The following is a 21,579-nucleotide window of genomic DNA, read 5'->3' as shown; positions in this document are numbered from 1 at the left end:
TGTTCAACCCGCCCCTTCCCCAGCTCTTACTCTTTGAAAGAAAAAGAATAGACCATAACTTTGAAGCAAGCTTCCACCAGCTTACACATCTGTGAAAGTATTGGGCTTTTTCCTTCCACCATCAAACACACTAACTCATCCTCAAACTCTTCCTTCCCAACTGCTCCAGTGTTTAGTACACCAGAACTTCCCAGCTCATTGCTCTAAAAAAGTGCCCCAAGTAGGGTCTCTCTCACTTCCCTGATCATATTCCCAAGGTCCTATTCTCTTCAGGGTCCCTTCAGTGTCACCTACAGCCTGGTTTCGGTATCTTGTGTGCTTTGGTTTCCATAACACTATCCTTCTATATGTCTCTTCTTGCGCATACCATTTCTCACTTGCTAAGAGGACAAAATATCTTGGGGTTCCGGCACAGTCCTTACTCCTCCTCCTCTCACTACTATTTCTAGGCTCTTCATCATCTGGCAAGCCTATGGTTTAACTAGTACTGTTACTCTAGTCTGTCACAAAACCATCACTTCACTTTTGTTTTGCTTTGCTCTGTCAAATCCACTGCAGCAGTTTTTCCAACTGACATATTTCACAAAGGATGTAAAACATCAACTTCAATCAAAATTGTGTATTTTTTCACAATCTCCGACATTATTTATTTCAGCTGACAGCACCACTATAGTCATTACCACTCCTACCCTCTATAGATAATTTTTGACTTTTTCTTCTCTTTACCCCCTGTGCCTCTGGTGTTGCCAACAGCCAGTAAAAAGCCTTGTTCCAACAGCAAAATTTTTGTAAAAAAGAGGTAACATACATATGATCTACCTCTGAAACTGGGGTTTTTGTTTTGGAGGATTTTATTACTTTTATTTATGCCAACCTTTCTACAGCTGTGTGTCCTCCCTCAAAGAGAAAACCACTAAAGCTAAGGAATCACAATATTTCTAGCCTTGTGAAGCAACTTCAAGAGCATACCCAACATACTGAGTTAAGGCATACAAAAATAACCTCAAGTATACACAAAGACCAAGGAGAAAAAACAAAATAACCTTCCACTATCCCTACCATGCTGCTCCCAACAAAGAACTTAGGTTGCTAAAAACTCACTGTAACAATGCATAGGGAAGGTAAGAAGAACTGGACAGTTACTTGTGTATATTGATTTTTATTGAATTATTAAAAGACCTTTAGAGTATCTGGGTGAGTTGGCTTATTAGTATTAGCATTATTGTAATTAAACTAATAAGAGGGTTTTATATCTTGACTAGATTGCTAAAGCTTCAATTAGACTAAAAATAAATTCTAATTATTGGATCTTCACACAAGGCGTGTTCTTTCCTAGTCTATAACTAAACTGCACAGATAACACATATACACACTGTACACATCTTGGTGATTTTTCCCTTCATGCTATTTTCAATCTCTGATCTTTGCTTAAGTTCACGATTTCTCTGTCCATCTCCTGTAGCCAGAGAGGGGGCCATTAAGACAGAAAATATTCTTGAAATAAAAGCAGTCACTCAAGGTCTACATTCCTTGACAGATGCTCTATACAGCTTTGAAAGGACACAAATACATCATCACTGTGTTTCAGATATATCATTTTTATCAGTACAAAGAGTTGTTTTTATTTCAACTTGCCCCAGTTTTTGGAAAGGAAGACAGACTTAAGATAAAACTGTCCTTGTTAAAACATGCAGTAGGAGATATTGTTCAACGCCTACTTGTGAATGTGAGACTCTTGCAGGAAAATGAAGTCTTCATCTCAGTCTCAAAAAAACCATCACTGGACTCCACATACATCATATAGTTTTAAAAATATATATCATAGGAAATTTTTGAAAACAAATATTTTCTACCATCATGTAATGTTTTACTTGGCAAACTGCATCTTTTTACTATTTAATATGTTTTAATTAATTCATATGGTAGTGTATACATGACAAAAAAAGTAATTACATGCCGTTATCCATCAGACATGAAAGCATCCCAGGGGACCTTTCCTTAGGCACCAAACAACTAGTTTAATGCTATTGCATACTGATAATAAAAGGGATTTGTATATGATTAATTAGTGAATTCCAAAAATCAGAACAACTTACTGAGATTCCAGTTCATGACCTTCAGCAATGCACTTCATGAGAAATAGGTCTTTAAATCTGAATTGCAAAATAATCTTTTTCTTTTGCTATTTCAGTATGACAAATTCTCATAATTTTCAACTGTGAATGTCAAGAACTTCAAAATACCACTGTTAGTGGTTTTGTTTTCCCCTATTTTAAAAGGGTAATAAGGAGCATCAATAATTTTGTATAGAAACTACAAATATGTATGAGATTCTTCTCAAGAAGAGACAATGCAGATTGTACTGCATTGATGTATTTAAAACTCCTTGGAAGACAGAACCCGTAAGAAGTGATAAGGCCCCTGTGGGTGTATTAGACTGCATTTGGGGTCTGGGTAGGGTCTAAACCATGCAGCACATTTTTGCAAGCTATTCAGTAGATTACTGCCTCTTTTACAGAAAGAAGTGGTGAGTAATGCCAAAGTAGAGTACCATAACAGATATAAACAGTGTTATTGCTCTGTACTATTCATAAAAGAATATTTATTTTAAATTCAGCTTGTAAGGCATTTCTGGGTCTTTCTCACAGCTCTTGCGGATCCAGCCTCTATGCATTGTTAAGACTATGTCATGCTTTTAGACTGAGGTTTTAAAAGTTGCAAAAGAAACCCAACCAGATGACAGTGGGAACTTTTCAGCACAGTGAAAGCACCTAATTATTTCAATAGTCACCTCCCAGCTACTAGTGAAAACTGGAGCAATAAGCAAAAGAAAACAAGAACAAAACTAAGGCTTTAGTTTCCTTTTTCTTTTCCTCAGAGGTTGCAGATTTAATTAATTAATATGAAAACTTTAACCTTAATTTCTCATTTAAAACCAAAATGAATCATAGGTTTTTAATGCTGGTGGAAAAGGGCTGCTCTCAGTACAATAATGCCTCTCCTTATCAGGAACAAGTAGCACAGAGGAATTTAAAAGATTTTTCAAGAAGGTCCCTTTATGTGACTAGTTTCAGCTTTGTTTTTATTGTAGTAAAATCACTGTCAGTCCTGGCTATGGGTGGATGATAGAATCAGTCTGAACGTACTTCCTGTAAAAGTAAAATAAAATCTAATAACACTAAATCACTTCCTGCAATTTGCACATGTACAAGTGGTGGAACTATCTGTATCCCAGTATGCACCACACTTTATAAACTGGTATGAGGGACACTACTTGCACACTTTAAGTCAGGAATATGCTTTATTATCTTCCTGAATTAGAGCCATGGCAGACAAGAAGGATTTGCCCCACTCTGACACACTGATACATTAAAACTTGATAATTCTTGTCTTGATAATTCTTCATATTAGATTTCTCAGCAACATAATGATGGAAATAAGATGACACTCACTGCCTTTGATGAGAAAAATATTAATAATTGATAATACATAATACTGTTTAATATTAATGTTCCATTTTGATAGCAATAATATTTAATTAGTTTTTAATAGAAATTTGGAAATAACATTCTGCCCTCCTAGAGCAAAAGTTTTTCTTTCTGCTTGATTAGTTTTCCAACCCAACCCCAAATGACAAGGTAATGATTCAAACACTGTCAGTTGATGAAGACGGAAATCTTTATTTCTTAGCTATATGTGATACTATCGTCACATTTCAGTTACAAAAAAGAATTTATGTATGAAGGGAGAAGCTTGGGTAACCTTCCCAGGTTCACAAAACTGACAGTACTATAGAGCTCCTATGTAGGACTCTCACCCAAAAAATACAGTGCATACCATGAAGACAGAAAAGCTAGCAAAAAGCCCAGTACTGGTTATTAAAGACCCAGAGGACTTAACAGAATATATTTTAATACCCTAGGGTTTATCTCCATTACTTACACTCTTACCAATATTACACCTACTTTAACAAAAAATATGTTGTTGATAACTGTACTTGGCCAATACAATGCAACACATATCCTACTGCAATTTGATTATTACTATTTATGTCTTATAAGATTTTTTCTTGTCACTGCAATCTGTAAAATCATAATAATTTTGAAAACATAATTTACTTTTGTAATCCAGTAGTTTAAACCAATAAGACTAACAGTAAGATTAGGTAATTAGGTAAGTGAAGAAGTGTAATGCTTATATTGTTGGGGAGGAGGGTGGAATAATGCATTAGAAATTTTATGCAACCACAGAGATAAATTAGTAAGTCTTTCCAAACAGAATGAGAACATACAACTCTGAGCTAATGGAAACCTGATGAGGTCCAACTAAGTGGCATTTCTGACATGCTTCAAACATCTCTGGAAAGAGACAATTTATACTCTGACTGCTTATTTTCTTCCACTGACAATGATTCAAACCAAGCCAGCTTATTCAAAAGCAGATTTCTTAACCGAAACCCTTCTCCCCTCAAGGAACAGTCCTCAGTGAAGCTGATGCAATTCTCAAAGCAGACAAAGTCACTCAGTCTTTGGTCTAATTTCATCTGCTACACTTGAAACTGGGACAAACATGACAACAGCAGAGAAGCTACAAGAGTTACTTAGGAAGAAGGATAAATCAGAATATAAGTGGAAAATGGTTTCATAAAAACTTGTTTAATATTACTACATGATCCCAAATTGTTAAGTTAGCTATGTTGTGTACTGTGCAACTAGTACAACTATATTTCCAAATATCAAAAACCAAACATTACGATCCACATACCCATAAGGTAAATTTGTGATGGTTAAAGGGTTGACCCTGGTCAGCAATTTAGCATCCACCAGCTGCTTCCTTGCTCCACTGTCCAGTGGGAGGGAGGACATAATGAAAAAGCAAAAGTGAGAAAAAACTCATGGGTTGAGATAAAGACCATTTAATAAGTGAAGGGAGGGAAAGGGGGAAAAAAGTGATTCAAAGGTCATCACTCTCCAGCTCCCACCAGCAGATTGGTGCCCAACCAGTCTCTGAACAACAGCCACTCTAGAAAGAGTACACCTGTTTTTACTGCTGAGAATGATGTCACAAACTTAAAACACAGCACCATACAGACTGCTATGAAGAAAAATAACTCTATTGTGACCACAATCAGTATGTGATGTAAAATGGCCTCTGCGCCAGGCAAAATACTCGGTTTTCTCAGATCATATTCTGTCTTGGTCTTTACAAAAAGAATACTGTATTCTCCTGTCTTCTTTCTTAAGTCTGCTCTCCTCACCATTTAACCAGCAATCCTTAGCAACACTTCTGAAGTGATATCAGATTTTGCACAGAAATAGATGAAATATACTCCATTAGATGCATCAGAATATCTTGGTAGCCAAGAGTCACAAATTTTATCCTTAAAAACATTTTCAGCATAACTCTACCATCATAAATGTAGTGGGACTTAAACACTATTTGAAATATATCCTGGAGGGTGATCATCAGTTTGAGAGTACTGCAGGTGTTGTTTTAGGGAAAACTAATTACACTTCATCAGAACATCTGTTTTTGAAAAATGTTCATGTTAGGTAAGCTGTACACCAAGGATGCTATATTTAAAAGCACCTACACCTGGGCAGCACAGCATAATCTGTACCAAACCTGCCCACAAAGTATCTGAAACTTCATAATAACCTGAGGCAAAAAATAGATTTCAAAGTATTTGGAATAAGGCTTACAGTAACTAAATGAAGAAATCCCAGTTCTTTAACTATTGCTTTACACAGTCCTCCAAGGGAAAGCTAATTGTGACATAAATATTAACAAATTCTATATTTATAAAACAGAAATTTATCTACCACAACAGTATCTAGGGACATCACACAGCTTTGGAAAAGCACAAGTTCTTTCTAGGACAGAAGCCAAAGCCTTCCACCATTCAGATGAAATTTATGCAGTTTTTCCAGACCCACACTGAAACCCAGCTTTGAATACTTTTATATTTGTTCTTCTACCTCAAGGAGAAGCTCTGCCAATGGGACCATCATTACTTCTGTTTATTCTTTGAATTTTAACAGTGCTGAGGCACAAATCAGGATTGTATTTAGTGAAATTTGGTTCTAACACAGAACCAATGACATGCAATTCTGCAAAATATTTGAAGTTTGTGAAGTGCAAACATAGAAACAGCTCTCGTACCTACAGGCTCCAACCATTACAAGAAGCCTTCTCTGAAAGGCTTTGTGTTTACCTGACATTTCTACACATGATGTTGCTTGCAATTAAAGCCACAATAATGTCAGAATGAAGAAAGGCCATCTGCCGAGAAAGGGAGGTTGGGACTGTTTCAACCTTTCAAGCTGAGGCACAGGACTCTAAAAAGACTTGGTGTTACACTATTGCTATTGCGCCCTTTGCTGTTAGTTTAGTAATAAGGGAAGAGTCACTTTCCAGAAATAAAAAACCTCAATGCTCAAAGAGATATTTGGACTGGAAAAAGGGTTACAATACTGAAAGCCCAACTCTGAAGAAGCATGGGTCTTTCAATTCCCTGTCCCTTCTCTTCCACAAAAACAATCTCAGAGCTTCAAGTTGTAACCTTATTTCCAGTCCTACCAGCACATGACCCTCACAGTCAGGGATGGACAGCCATGGCCAGGTCTGGACCCATGTACCAACCGTGCATAGTTAAGTGTGGTGCCTACACTGCAGCTACAGCACATAACCAGCAGCAAAGCCAGGCTGTTTTTCCTGCTGAGGTAGCTTGGCTGGGAGAAGGATTTCCTTCCTCTTATGGAAAGAATCCAACCTCCTGAGCTTTGCTCACATAGGCACATCTTCTTAATGGGACTTACTCCCCTTAGCTTCAATGCAACCAAGTGTTCCTGGAAAAGGAACATTTTTAAGTGAGAATTTAATGCATTCAAACACAGTAATACGGAAAATTATTATTTCTTTGTAAATAATGTGTTCCCACTTATACACATCCTCTGAAAGCAGTTAAGCAGATTGATAATTACCACCCAGAAACAATGTTATTTACCTATACAGAAGCAATGGATCCAAGAAATCTTCTCAAAAAATCATCGTATTGAAATCATGTATTGCACAAACTGGTAAAGGTACTTAAAATATAAATGCATCAGCCTCACATATGATAATCTGTTTTGTCCTCATCAAACATTTCACTCTCAATGTTGATCAAAAAGCTTCTTTTCTTCTTTTTGCTTATGGCATGCCTGGCAAGTTCCACACAAAGCAACAGACTAATTTGAGCGACCCGAAGATCACTAAGAAGGCATATTTTGTTTTTCTGCTTTTATTCAGTGGAGTGACAATAGAGCCACAGAAAAAAATCTTCTCAAAGCACCTGATTTCACCATAACTTCTTTGCTACAGCAATCCCCTCAAACAGGAAACGGCTTGCGAGTTCCCAGAAATGCAAATCCACAGCCTAAGCCACAGCATAGTCTCCAGAGGCTATGGGATAAAAAGTGGTTGATGCTCAAAGTTATACAGCAGGTCCTGATGTCAGATGCCTGCTGGAACATGATGAGGGGCAAGGGATTTGTTTCTGTATGATATTTAGTTCTAATTCTCAAAACCAGCTTCAGTCAGAAAGCTTACCATAAACATTAAGTAGAGATGTATATGAAGCAGAATTAATGATACACTCCTTTCCTGAAAACAGCCACGAATTCTCAAATTTAAATCTACAGATGAGCATTCCCACTGACATTAATGCAGCTACTAACTCAAGCAAGCTGCAGGCATTAACTCTGTCACACTTCAGCCGAAGGAACAACCTTAAAAGGCCTTGATTCTACCCATTTATTGTGCATCACCAGAGAACAATGCAGGTATTAGGTGGGACTGCAGAGTACCTTAAACTCTACTCACTGATGCTTGACTTTCAATTTTATCTGAACCAAACCGCTTATTAGTCAAAGTCCATTTTGTTGCCAGCACTTAAGCTTCATGGTAAGAATGGCCTGACAGCACACTGGCATTATGTGTTTGCAGAATCAGGGTTTTCATGAGGAACAGCAACAGTTAGCACAAACACTAAGAAACTGTGAAGTGGATTTTGACTTTTTGCTGCTGGAGTGGGGATGGGGTTTTTTCACCTGGTTATGCTCGATTGTAAAGATGATTCTCTTCTTATTAAGTAGCTTGTTGCTCCCTGATACCATAAGAGCAATTCAAATAATAAATCTTTACTCAGTGTGATTAACAATACTAGTCTAGTATTTCTTACTTCCTGGGGAGAGAGAATGGGAACAGGCAGCAGTGAAAAGAGGAACTAACTGCTATACTCTTACGTTTTTCAAACGGCTGACTTTTAGATTGCCTGAGTATCTGAATATCACGGAAAAAAAAAGGAAAATTTTCTACCACAGAACCACAGAATATGCTGAGTTGGAAGGGACCCACAAGGATCATCAAGTCCAGTTTTTAGCTCCACATAGGACCAGCCCCAAGAGCCACACCATGTGCCTGAGAGGATCACCCAAACGCTTCTTGAACTCTGTCAGGCTTGGTGCTGCGACCACTTCCCTGGGAAGCCTGTTCCAGTGCCCAATCACCCTCCAGATGAAGAACCTTTTTCTAATATCCAACCTAAACCTCCCCTGACACAACTTCAGGCCATTCCCTCAGGTCCTGTCACTTGTCACCACAGAGAAGATAGGAGTATGTTTCTAATTCAAGACCTCAGTCATATTAACTGGTCACCTCCATGCTGATCAGATTTTTTTATTCTTTTAAAGAACTTAATTGAAGAGATTAGTTGATCAACATGTTGCATACCTAATTCATTGCACTGAATAGGTCTATCTCTTTGACAACTTATGAACCAGTACACTCATTCCAAAGTAACTTATACAGCAGAGCTAAGCATTTGTACGAAGTATTACCTTCACAGTAGGCATTGTCTTCTCGAAGTGCTCGGAAGCCATCTCGACAGCTACAGACGGCTCTGTCATCTAGGTTTCGGCAGACAGAATGCTCCATACAGTTATGTCCTTCAGTGCAAAAGTCATGGCCTGTACAGAAACAAGTATGATTGAGGATTAAAAAGAATCCAGGGATTATAAAACATTCCTGTCAAAGACAGTCCTATCTTTTTCTGTTAGGTCAAAGAATACCTTTCTATTGTCTGTGAGATATAGAAAAATAAATTGTACCAAGCATGAAATGGATGAAAGGAGTAGTAAAGGCCACAAGAACAGACTGTTTCTAGGTCTTCAATTCAATTTCAGGTTATGGTATTGATCTGAAGCAGCTGGATAGCTGGCTTGCTTAAATCCCTTTACTGTCTCCTTGTCATTCTTAAGTATTTTTACAGGACACATCTTAATTATATATTTCTTGTCATTTTTTTTGTTTGTTTGAACATTTTTAAAAGAGCTCAGTAGCTTTAGACACTCAGCATCTCACTTACTAGTGGGATTACTTTTTTCCTAGCACTTTTTTTTCCCAGGTGTATTTGTAAAATCCTTCCACATTTAACCAGAAGTCTTTGATTAACATTGACTTATTTTGCTTTACTCTTTCCCTTATCTCTTCCTTTCAAGCTCCACTGACTGAATACTCTTCCCTTATTGCATCACCCTTTCCATTCCAGAGAACTTTATTTTTAAAATCTCACCTTTTAGCCATCCCTATTTCCTATTTTCCTATTTTTTCTTTTCCTTTTTACTGTGACCATTTTCCATTGCATCTTAATTAAATATTTTTAAGATTATGAAGTTCTTTTCCAGGCTGGAAACTCAGTAGGTTTTTTTAAAAATGTATTCTGTTTGCTCTCATGAAATTTAATGATGCTATGTTGCTGAACACCATTAAATCATCCTTTATTGTGTTGAAATCTAGCTGGTTGTAGTAACTGATTTGAAGCTTCTAGTTTCCACATCTGTATATAAAGGTGTGGAGCTTATCTCCTTCATTGTTTTATCACTAATTTTATTTGTTTCAAGTTTTCTTCTTTCACTGAAGTATTGGAATTGGTCAAGCAACAGTACTGTTTTTAAATAACTATTTTCTTCTCTCAAAACCACAGGAGAACTGGGGAATATGGGTCAGGTTCAGGGAACCAGGAGTGGTATAACAGCAACAGCTACAGAATGCAACCTGGAATCAAGGCTGTAATGCAAGCTGGAATCAGGTTGTAACACAAGACTCTTGCAAAATAGAAAACAAGTATTTGTTAGCAGTAAAGATTATTATTTTTATCACTCCACCTGGTTTTTTCTTCATACTTTGCTGTGAAAGAGCTTCCTCCCGTAACCTTACAGAAGCTTAGTTAAACAAGCACTCCAAGAAGTACAGAGTGCCCAGGGATCAGGTCAAAGTGGTCTTTTGCACTTGGACAGCTCAGGAACAGTGCGAAGCAACAGGAACAAAGCAAAACAAGACAAGGAAACAGAAGAGCCTGTAAAGGCAGAATGTTTTGGTATTGAGACCCTGTGACATGGTCATGTTGGAAACATCACAGACCTACTGTGATGAGAGGCTAACGTTTTTCTTTATCTCTTTCCTGCTGTGGATTGTCCCTCTGCAATCTATAGATATGCTTAGGTAATGTTATTACCACAGTTACCACAGTGCTGGTATCTAACACAGGACATTAAGGAGCAAAATGCTCTGCCCTTTTACTATGTTAGAGAGTCTTCAATACTCCTTGATGACAGCAGAAGTGTGTGTGTATGTGTCAAGAGCAACCTCTGGCCATAGTGACATCTACTCTTTGCCTTTTTTTCTCCGTCCCATTGAATCCTGAGTTCATGGTAAAGTAATATTCTGGATTTCCTGGTCTGTATTGGATTGTATCAGATTTTGGCATTAACTAACTAAGAAGATAAATGTCATCCAGAAAGGGTACAGGTCATCCAGAAATGGGGAGGGTTTTTTTACTGATTTTTTGGTATTCTTAAGATTCTCGACACTTATGCAGCAGCTGTATTAATAAGTAAAATACATGTTGCTAAATAACAGCCTACAGCAACTTCTTGTTTAAAGAATAAGCTCCTCAGCTCATGAGAAGCCAAGCTAGCACAGTTCAGGGAGGATTGAAAATGTTCACAAAGCACCCAACCAAAAGATATTTTCCAGCTACACCAGGCACAAGAAACAGAATTTTCTCTAAGCCATTGAAGATTTTATAGAAAATTATCATTAAAAAATCCTTTTTGACTGGGACAGACTACAAGACCTATCTCCTCTTAAACTCTTTTTTTCTTTCTTATCTCTAGGCTTGATGTCATTAATCATAACCTTCATGTTTGCGCTGAGTAGCACAGAAACAACTATAGCTGCACTCTTACTTTCACTGAAGTATACCTAAAATCAGTCCAAGAGTCTAACATCTTCTTTCATGCCAGGTATCAATTTATCATATTTAGCTATAGAAGAAACAGACATAGTCACTTCAAGATGCAATTGCTCATAGCTTTGAAGATACCAGTACTAGTCCAGATCAAAAGAGTGGGCCAAGGACACAGAGCACTTCCTATACCTCTGTCCTTTGGTAAGGATCAGACTGGGTGTAACACAAAAAGGTATGCAGCATACGAAATTATTCCCTAAAGCTCCTGCTTATAGATGCAGACTACAAACCCAAACAGGTAAACAAGTTACTCAAGTATTTGAACAACTGCATAGCATGAACAGTTCTTTGAAAGAGATATCTCAAAGCACCTCAGAAAGATGCTGGCGAACATAGATATTTCTCCAATCCCATTTTGTTTGGACACTGGAGTGGGTGATGGGTATTAAATCACTAAGTATATATATGATTTCTTTGACTTTTCACTCATTTTTGGCTGGAATAAAACATATAAATGTGTTTCACAGAATTTACACTACTAGGCATTTTACAAACAATTTTCAGATCACACAGGGATCTGAATAGGTAACAGTTCTTACCTATTCAGCTTCCTAAGATTTACAGTGATATCATGCATATGAGTGTCCTATTCAAGATTATCAGGAAAAAAGTCTATATAATCCATAAGAATGGAAAATTACACTGAGCTTATATGTGTCCTGCTCACTGAGCTTATATATATCCTGCTATTACCTTACCTTTACAGATTTTGCAGCAACTGTGAGATAAGGGGATCTGCTGAGATTCTGGGCAGTTCAAAGCTATACAGCTGTCTTTCGGAATACGCTGCATTTTGTGGTCCTGTTAAAGTGAGGGAATTGATTACTACTGTGAGATAGGAAACAAAGAAAATTATAACTTTAGTGGAGTTTTAGCATTGTAATATACAAAAAAAAGCTGTCTAGGCCAAACTCCAGGTACCTTCAAAAACCATTTGAGAGGACAACATAGCACAACAGAAGCATCAGGAACTCCCCTATACTCAAACCTTTTTAAGGAAGCAAAAGTGTGGCAACAACTCTTATTCTTCTCTTATCTGTCAAGCAACTTGCCTCAGAAGTTTCTCTTAACATTATGCCTGAAAGAGTAACAATTACTTCTCAAAAACTGAGGCAGTAGATTCCAGAAGTAAGGGTCCTCATAATGAATACTCTAAAGAAGCTTGATATTTATACAGCAAGTAAAATCAAACTGGAATATCTCTGATCTCACTGCTGTGGTAGTAACACTGAAGGAAACCGGCAGAGTCCCTATCAGGAAAGAGAGGGTTTCTCAGCTAAGTTTTCATCAGGCATCTGGAAATGTACAATACCACAAGATGGTATCTAAATATCTTCAGGCACTCAGTGCAGGTCACATGAAGTCACTGCAGTATGACCACACAAAATGATTGCCTTAGCAATCTGGCTACCACAGATGTGCCACCTTTAGGACCTAAATAATGTGTTTTGCAGTGCTCTAGTCATGATATGACAAAGAAAGAAAACAAGGCAAACAACAGTATGTTCCTTAGAGGCATCTGCCTTAAAATAAACAATCTGGTTAAAATAAGAGCTCAATGAACTCAGGACCCTGCATTTCTGCATGCAAGGAAAGCATCTAAAATCACGCATATGCCATTGATGTATTATTTTAGTATTATTATTATTGTGGGTCTAGCATTTAATTTTAAATCCTCTTTAAGCATGAAATGTAAAGATAAACATGAACACAATGGTCAACATCAAAACTTCAAACTTTACCTTAAACAATCTTGACAGAGAAACCAACCTTAATCTGATAATACAGTAAAGCAAACCAACTACAGATGTGCTTTACACCAGGACAAACAACACCAGGAAATCCCACAAGATAAATTTACCTTTGATAGAAATAATATCAATCAGAGTAGTCTGGATTGCATTTAATTCTTCTATAAATTCTAATTTGGAAGATAATTTTTCATTCACTTATTTATAATATTCAAAAAGAAAAGTGTATGCCTATAGCATGCACAACTGCAGCAGACAAACAAAACAAAACATGATATTTCCAATTACGTGCAGACAAAAAGGACGTTGCCTTGATAACATCAGTATAAGACTTCAAGCATGAAATTAGTACTTGCATCATTCCTATTAATATCTCTTGACCTGAAGTAATTACTTATATCCTCTTATGAGAACTTGAGTAGTAATAATATAGTGCCTGCCTATGAATTCCTAACTGACCAACATAGTTTATAGTATATGGATTTTCTGCTCTGAATTAGCATTCACAAGGCTGTTCAGCAGAAACTGTGTGTACTTCAGTCCTTGAAAAAGCAACATTTCAATCAGCTAAAGTTGCTGCTTACTATTTCTACCAGGACAGTGAGGCAGCCTACCAGCAAACAAGTCTAATCAGCAAAACACAGACTAACCCAGCCAACAGAGGCATTTTTTTCATACAGTATCGCAATTGCCAGCTGTAAGAAACACAAGGCAACCTCACATAACTTTTGGTGATTGTTAATTATATCCATTGACTAATCAGAGAATTCATGTCTCAGGTGTCATGTTCAAAATATGAGCTCACAGCCCTGAAAAGTCTACAGCTGAATCCAAAATTACTTCTGGCCAGTTTCTCCTTTCCATTCTCAAAAGGGTTTCAAAGCACCTAGTGCAGGAAGTAAGCTCACAAAGATTAAAATCAACAACAGTAAGACTGAAGTCCCCAGTTCTTCTTTGTAAAACATACTTTTTAACAACTGTGTGAAAATGTTTGAGATTTCCAGAAATTGGTCTGAGAGTTGCATGGCCAGAGGACTTGCTCCCCTCTTTTTCTCTGCCCTAGAAATGTGTGTTCAGGTTTTCAACTCCACTCCACAGCACGCAGCTCTCTAACTGGACATGATTCCTTCCCATCCCTCCACTGGAGAGACAACATGCAACTCACTGCAGCAGTTTGTGCAATTCTCAACCCACAGCTGTCCCTGGGGTGCATTTATGCTCTGAAGAGCAGCTCTATTCATGCAGCACGGTAAGACTGACTCAGTAACAAGCATGTTCTGTTTACAAATAAAAAGCGTAACCCTGCCCCATTTCCATCACCAGAAATACCAGACACCTAGTGTATCAGCTCTTTTTCTTCTTTTTTCTCTAGATTTTCCTCTAAGAATTATCCTGAATTCCAAATTATGCCCCCCTTACACATGAGCACATAATTTTGAACAGTAACACTGCACATGGAAACATAAGGTAGTCTGCTGCTGTTCTACTACTGATCATGGAGATGATATCTAGGGAGGAAAGAATGCTGCTTGATTGTCAAGCTGCATCATCAAAGCTTCCAGCTATGCAAAGTAAATTTATTTGCAAAATTTTATGTGGAACTCAGTAAGACAAAATAAACACAGGACCTATTAAATGTCTTTTCTGTTGTCACTTCTAAAGGTAGACCTGTCTGTATTTCAAAAATTTCTTTCAGTGGGACTTTGATAATTCTAACATGCAAGAATTTTTTTTCCATCAACAGTATTCTTACCTTGCACTCAAAGAGAACACAGTCCCCTGAGCTTGAATACACAGTTTCTCTTTGTCCTTCAAAGTAGGTTCTGCCTTCAAATACACACACCGCTTCAGAGGAAAATAAAAAATAAAAAAAAAAAACAACACAGTGATTTTGTATAAAAGTGTTGGCACTCTGTTTATAGAACTGATACATTTTCTTAAAGATAACTGCATTTCAAAATGAAAAGACTGAACTGGCTGCAAGAATATTCTAAACCCATCTCTAGGACTCTTGTATATCATAAGAAAAAAAAAATCAGAGGAGAAAAAAAAAAACAAAAATAACCAGAAAAGCACACATAAGTAGAAGGTGAAGGATACTGAAGAAATATGGAGTACAGGTAGCTACTGAGACAGTAGAAGAGACGTGTCTCAGGTGACACCAAGGAAGCTATGACTGCCTGCAACACAGCTCAGGGGTGCACAGGAAGATGGAACTGTGAGAGCAGTGCCAGGGCATGAATAGATAATTAGTTTCTTGAAGAGGAAAGTCACATGATGAAGGTTGATCACTGAAGCCACGTGTTTATTTGTTATCACAGCCCTCTGATGTTCCATCACATTCATTTAAACATTATGTATCTGTATCTTGATTATCCTAGTTGTTTACCATTACTGCTGAAGTATATTAGAGTATATGAATTTTCTGTACAGGAACTGACTCAAGTCTTCAGTGATCAAGTGACAGAATGATATCCCTAAGATTGGTGTTTATTATACCATGACCTGGCCTGGTGCCATTCCTGTGCTCTGGCAGCACCGGGTTTTACAGCTGCATGTTGACACAGCTCATACTGGATTGCTCACTAAAGTTTGTATTCAGTATTTAAGAGCTACATAAAAGATCTTCATAGCAAACTGTCTTCCTTTTTTTGTTTTTAATGGGTCCATTACTGCAACTACATTATGCAAAGTATAAAGGCTGAGTAACATAACTGTGAGGCACAGAAAATCAGATGTCTGTCTCTGTTGCTTAGGACACAGTCAAGGCTCATCAAGTAACCATAATCATGAAATAACAGGAGTAGGTTACAACTTCCAAGTTCTAGATTACATGTTAGAGGTCTAATTTGCTAATCATTGATTTGGAGACGCAAATCAATTATACTTTGACAGAGAGATTTACTTATTCTGCTAAAATAGACTACAACTTCTAGACATTTTAAAGCATCTAAAGTACAAGAATGGGGTTTTTTGATTGTTTTTATTTTGCATGACCTATATTAATTATCATTACTCCTGTTATTTTCATTTCTGCTTTACTTTTTTTTAATTTGCAGCTCCTTCTTATTAATTTGTCAGCATGTAAAAAGTAAAATTTTGTAACTGATGTTGAAAAAGAAGTGATAGGTACACCAACAAAAATGTTTTTCTAAATTCAAAAATATGAGTTATACCTTATAAAATATGAAGTATCTTGTGTGATATAAGCCTGCACAGCACTTTCAAGAATTAATATCCCAGCATGTTACAACACTTTAAATCCCATGAACAGCAGAGTTTAAAGTCAGACTTAATAAAGATAGTGTAGAAAAGAGCCAAAGGGGAGAGTCTAGAGGAGAGTCCTAGGGCTAACAGAAGGAGGAAGTTTGTACAACATCCACAAAGAAAAGTCAGAGTCAAAAAAACTCAATACAGTGTCTCTTTTCTGTCCCAGAAAACAAGCTCTTCTAGAAGGAAGTATATGAAAAAATTCTATATAAATCTTTACCAGGGACTAAGAGATCTTGAATCCAGACAGGACAAGACAATCATCCAGTCACATATATCACCTTCTATGCGTTAAAGCCCATGACACTAAACTGAAATATTCATACATTAAACCCTCTCCCTTGTCCCATACATTTCAAGCTTCTAAGAACAACTACATGTGACAGGAAAAAATGAAGTACAGCAATACCCGAGGACCACACAAAGGCAAAGAACTGTTAACTTAACACATCCTCATGTTCCCAATAGGCAGACTAGGCCTGTTTACAGGAAAGGCAAAATACATCAAAATCACTGTCATTCTATCTTGGAGGAAAATACACACTCCTAAAGCCAAAATATTCTCAACATATGAGTAAGACAAGACAGACATCTTAAAAAAAAAATTACCCAAACTGCCTTAAAGCCCAGTCTCCTTATTAACAGCAATAAACCTCTGATTCTTCAAAGAAACACAGAAAATAACATACACAGAAGAGCCATCAAGGGAACACATCCAGTCTAGTGTGAAATCAAAAAGTTATTTTTTTATTCCACCAACAGCCTTTGGAAGTCTTGGCACATGAAACCATTGTAATGCAGTAACACAGTATCACAAATGGTTTCTGCAAGAAAATCAGCTCTCCTCCATAAAGCCTTGGACAAAAAGAAAACTTAGAAAGTCTGTGTGTGTGAGAGATGGCTTTGCCCAGATTGCCCTTGGCCCTTTCCCATATATCTTCATATACTCGAAGACTCTCAAGGGTTAGAACATGGCAGTGGAGTGCATGTTTCAAGACATTTGCCTGTGTGAGTCCCAGAAATTTCAAGTAGTGTTCACATTCCCACCTCCACAATCACAACACTTGGCCATGACAGAATAACAAAATTTATGTGAAGTTGAAAGGGATCCAAAAGGATCACTAAATCCAACCCTTATCCCTGCTCAGAACCAACCCAAAGAGTCACATCATGTGCCTGAGAGGATCATCCAAATGCTTCCTGAACTCTGTCAGGCTTGGAGCTGTGACCCAGTGGTCACAGGCTCACCCTGGGGAGCCTGTTCCAGTATCCAACCATCCACTGGATGAAAAACCTTTTTCTAATATTTAACCTAAATCTCCCCTGACACAACTTCAGGTCTGTGATGGGTCTGGTGGAGCTGGAATTTATTTCCCCATAGTAGCCCTCACAGTGCCGTGCTCTGCATTGGTAGCTAGAGGAGTGTTGATAACACACCCATGTTTTGGCTACTGCTGAGCACAGCACTGTAACATGCCTTCTTCAATCAAGGGCGAGATCCTGGGAAGGGACACAAGTAGGCCAGCTGACCCATACTGACCAAGGGGATATTCCAGACCATATGACATCAAAAGATATAAAAGCTGAGGCAAGGAGCAGGACCGGAGGCACTCATTGTCTCTGATGGCTGCCTGCTGACAATAGTACGCGTGCTGGAGGCCTTGTATCTGCCCAGGGTCAACCCACTACAAGGCCATTCCCTCAGGTCCTGTCACTGGTCACCACAGAGAACTGTCCCTCCTCTTCCCCTTACAAGGAAGTTGTAGACTGCATTGAGGTCTCCCCTCAGTCTCCTATTCTCCAGGCTGAACTGCCAAATAACCTCAGCTGCTTCTCATACAGCTTCCCCTCAAGGCCCTTCACCATCTTTGTTGTCCTCCTCTGGACATCCTATAAGAGCTTTATATCTTTCTTACACTGTGGTGCCCAAAACTGCACACAATATTTGAGGTGAGGTCACACCAGTGCAGAGCAGAGCGGGACAATCCCCTCCCTCAACCGACTGGCAATGCTTTTCCTGATGCCTCCCAGGATATGGTTGGCCCTCCTGGCTGCCAGGGCACTGCTGACTCATATTTAACTTGACATTGACCAGGACCCCCAGATCCCTTTCCGTGGCACTGCTTTCCAGCATCTCATTCCCCAGTCTGTATGAACATCCAGGGTTACCCCATTACAGGTGCAGAATCCAGCACTTCCCCTTGTTGAACTTCATATGGTTGGTGATTGTCCAGTCCTCTGATTTGTTAGGGTCTCTCTGCAGGGCCTCCCTGCCTTTGAGGGACTTAACGGGTCCTCCCAGTCTTGTGCAAACTTACTTAGTATCCCTTCCAGTCCATCATCCAAGTCATTTATGAAGATGTGGAAGAGCACAGGGCCTAAGATGGAGCCCTGTAGGACCTCACTAGTGACAGATAACTAGTCTGATGTCATCCCATTCACTGTCACCCTCTGCGTTCAACCCATGAACCAGTTACTCACCCACCACATGATGTGTTTATCCAGCTGTGTGCTGGACAGTTTGTCCAGAAGGATCCTGTGAGAGACAGTATCGAAAGCCTTACTGAAATCCAAAAAGATGAAAAGATGACACCAACTGACTTCTGTTGATCAACTAGGTGGGTTACCTTGTCATAAAAGGAAATCAGGTTGAAGAAGCAGGACTTTCCTCTCATGAAGCCATGCTGGCTGTGACCAGTGACTGCATTGTCTTTCAGGTGTTTTTCAATACCTCCCAGAATAATCTTCTCCATAACTTTACCAGCCACTGAAGTGAGACTGACCGACCTGTAGTTTCTGGAGTCCTCCTTCTTGCCCTTCTCACAAATCAGGACAAACTTCCAACCAGTTGGGACCAGATTCCCAAAACCACTAAAAAATCATTGAGAGAGGTTTTGCAATTATATCAGCCAGCTCTTTGAGGATTGTGTGAAGAATTTCATCAGGCCCCATAGATTTATAGGGATCCAGCTGGAGCAGCAGATCCCATGCAATTCCAGGGTTGACTGGAGTTGATCATTCTCACAGTCAAGGTCCTCCAGTTCAGGGCACTTACCCCCTTGGTCTGTCATCCATGTTGAAGACAGAGACACCTTGCATCTGCCCCTGTTTGTGAGATGACCATCCTCATCCTAGAACGGGCCAACGATATTTCTGTACTGCCTATTGCCATTATTATATTAGAAAAAATACTCTTTGTATTGTCCCCCCCAGTTCTGAACAGCTTCAACTCCAGTTGTGCTTTGGCCACATGAATTTCTTCCCTACAGTGGCAAGCAGCATCTCTGAATTCTTCCCATGTCACTTGACCTTGCTTCCACTGGACAGCTAAGAAAATTACATCTCATCCATTGAACTCTCCTAAATAAACACTCTAAGCAATTTGCTGTGGCTTTGTCAGCAAGATTTTAAAGCTCCCAGGTATCAGGGACCTGTCTATACAGAGTGACTAAATTATATTTAAGAAAAGAGAGAAAACCCAACAGGTAATAAATGCCCAATTGAAAAAAATTAATTGAAAATAAATTGACAACTCTTAAGTACAAACTCAAGCATGTCTTCTTATGTACTGCTGTTCTCATTGACTACATTCAAAAGGGATATTTATTCTTAAAATCATCAAAATAAAGACTACCTGGATTATTTTTTTCTATTAGTGTTCTCTAAAACATGAAGGATTCTACCATAATTGGGCAGTTCCTTCCATAAAAAAGCAGCAAGAACTAAGGTACATTCTGAAGCTCTAAACTGGAGCACTATCACTTGGGTTTTCTCTTCTCACCCATGATAACCCAGCTGAAAACACAAAGGCATTTCATCTACAACAGTACCCCTGGCTCTGTATTTATTTAACACAACAGATATCAGTGGGTTTAATGATGGTATAAGTTTGTCAGTGCACACTTTCTTTTCTTCTCTCAATACTGCCATAAATGCCTCTGTCTTTTTCCTGCTCTCTTGCCAGCCCACTCCTCTTCCACTGCCCACCTAGGAGGCATCCTGACAAACAGCAAAGGGCAGATTTCCATCAAGTTATCTGAAGGCTTCTAAAAACTAAGATTGTCTGGTTAGGTAAGTACAGAGCATACTTGGAAAGATTTCTGGAATGACAAAGCTACCAACTTTTTCTCTGCCTCACTTTCATCCTAAGACATTGGAACCCACATCCAGGCAGTGTGGAACAGGAATGTTTCTCCTGTCTCATTACAGCAACTGTCACAGCCAGTTAACATCCCATGATGTTGGTGTTTCCTGTCTTTATTTGCCTTCAAAAATAAAGATGTTTCAGCACCATGAACATCTGGACTAGTATTGTGTAATTGGAAAAGTCCAGCGAAGATTTAATTTCTGCTTGGCTAGATGCTTCCCAGGATATTTTGATTAGTTTGTGATTGGTATCTCACTGGGGAAGCATATAATCTTTCATCTTCCTAAGTCCTCTCATTCGACAGAGTGAGTCACAGTCAAGACATTACGTGATGATTAGTTGTTCCAGATCTTGATAGTTATTGCCTATGTAGGATTTCATCTACAGTTGTATTACATCAACTATTTCCTCTTGCCATCAAATTTCCACATTCCCCCAGTAGCTAAAATAATGTATATTATTAAAAGCACAGGCTTCTAAGAAGATGAAACAGGAAGCCTACAACACCTGCTCAGAAGTTTGACTACCCTTGATCTATTTGTATACAGAAAGTGATCAAATATTGCACTGGTAATTATGTGTACGGGGTCTGAAAAATTATTAGCAAGGTCTGCTTACATTTACACAGATGTAGTGATAATACAGCTATTCTCTGCAGTATTATTTAACACGTTGTCATGATATGGCATCTTTTCCATATTCATCCAGCAAAAGGAATTTTCAGGAGCCCACTGGCACCGATAATTCATTTGCTCAATGAATTATCAACAGTTTGTCAAACCATCACTTCTCTTCCACAGTCCTATTTTTTCTTCCCTTGCCTCCAAATGACACTTTCTTTTTCATTTTCTAAAACGTCCATGCAAAATCCACTACCTAGCAAACTCCTGTCTTATGTTTGCTGAGTTCTCAGGATGTCATATAGTACATTTTCTCATTTCTGTATTTATCACCTTCACTGTCTAGACTGTGTATGCCTTTCCCATAAGGAATGCCTGTACACTTCCCTATGGTATCTAAGCTGATTCGGACTCAGACTTATCACCAAGAGAAAACAGAAA

The 21,579-nt window shown here is 38.4% G+C and overlaps 1 protein-coding gene across 1 annotated transcript in view; it reads right to left on the bottom strand.

The window, feature by feature from the left end:
* NELL2 (neural EGFL like 2) overlaps positions 1–21,579 on the bottom strand; it is a 188,351-nt gene that overhangs the window by 66,488 nt on the left and 100,284 nt on the right. The window contains exons 9-11 of the mRNA XM_029963519.1: positions 14,855–14,946; positions 12,049–12,151; positions 8,880–9,008 (exon numbers count right to left, since the gene is read on the bottom strand). Coding sequence (XP_029819379.1) covers positions 8,880–9,008; positions 12,049–12,151; positions 14,855–14,946 — 324 coding nt within the window. The remainder of the gene's footprint in view (positions 1–8,879; positions 9,009–12,048; positions 12,152–14,854; positions 14,947–21,579) is intronic.

This window comes from Manacus vitellinus, unplaced genomic scaffold (assembly GCF_001715985.3).
Source record: "Manacus vitellinus isolate BGI_N305 unplaced genomic scaffold, ASM171598v3 scaffold_5_pilon, whole genome shotgun sequence".
Classification (NCBI taxonomy): Eukaryota; Metazoa; Chordata; class Aves; order Passeriformes; family Pipridae; genus Manacus; species Manacus vitellinus.
The sequence above is the reverse complement of the archived record's forward strand: the minus strand, read 5'-3'. Positions and strand labels throughout refer to the sequence as shown.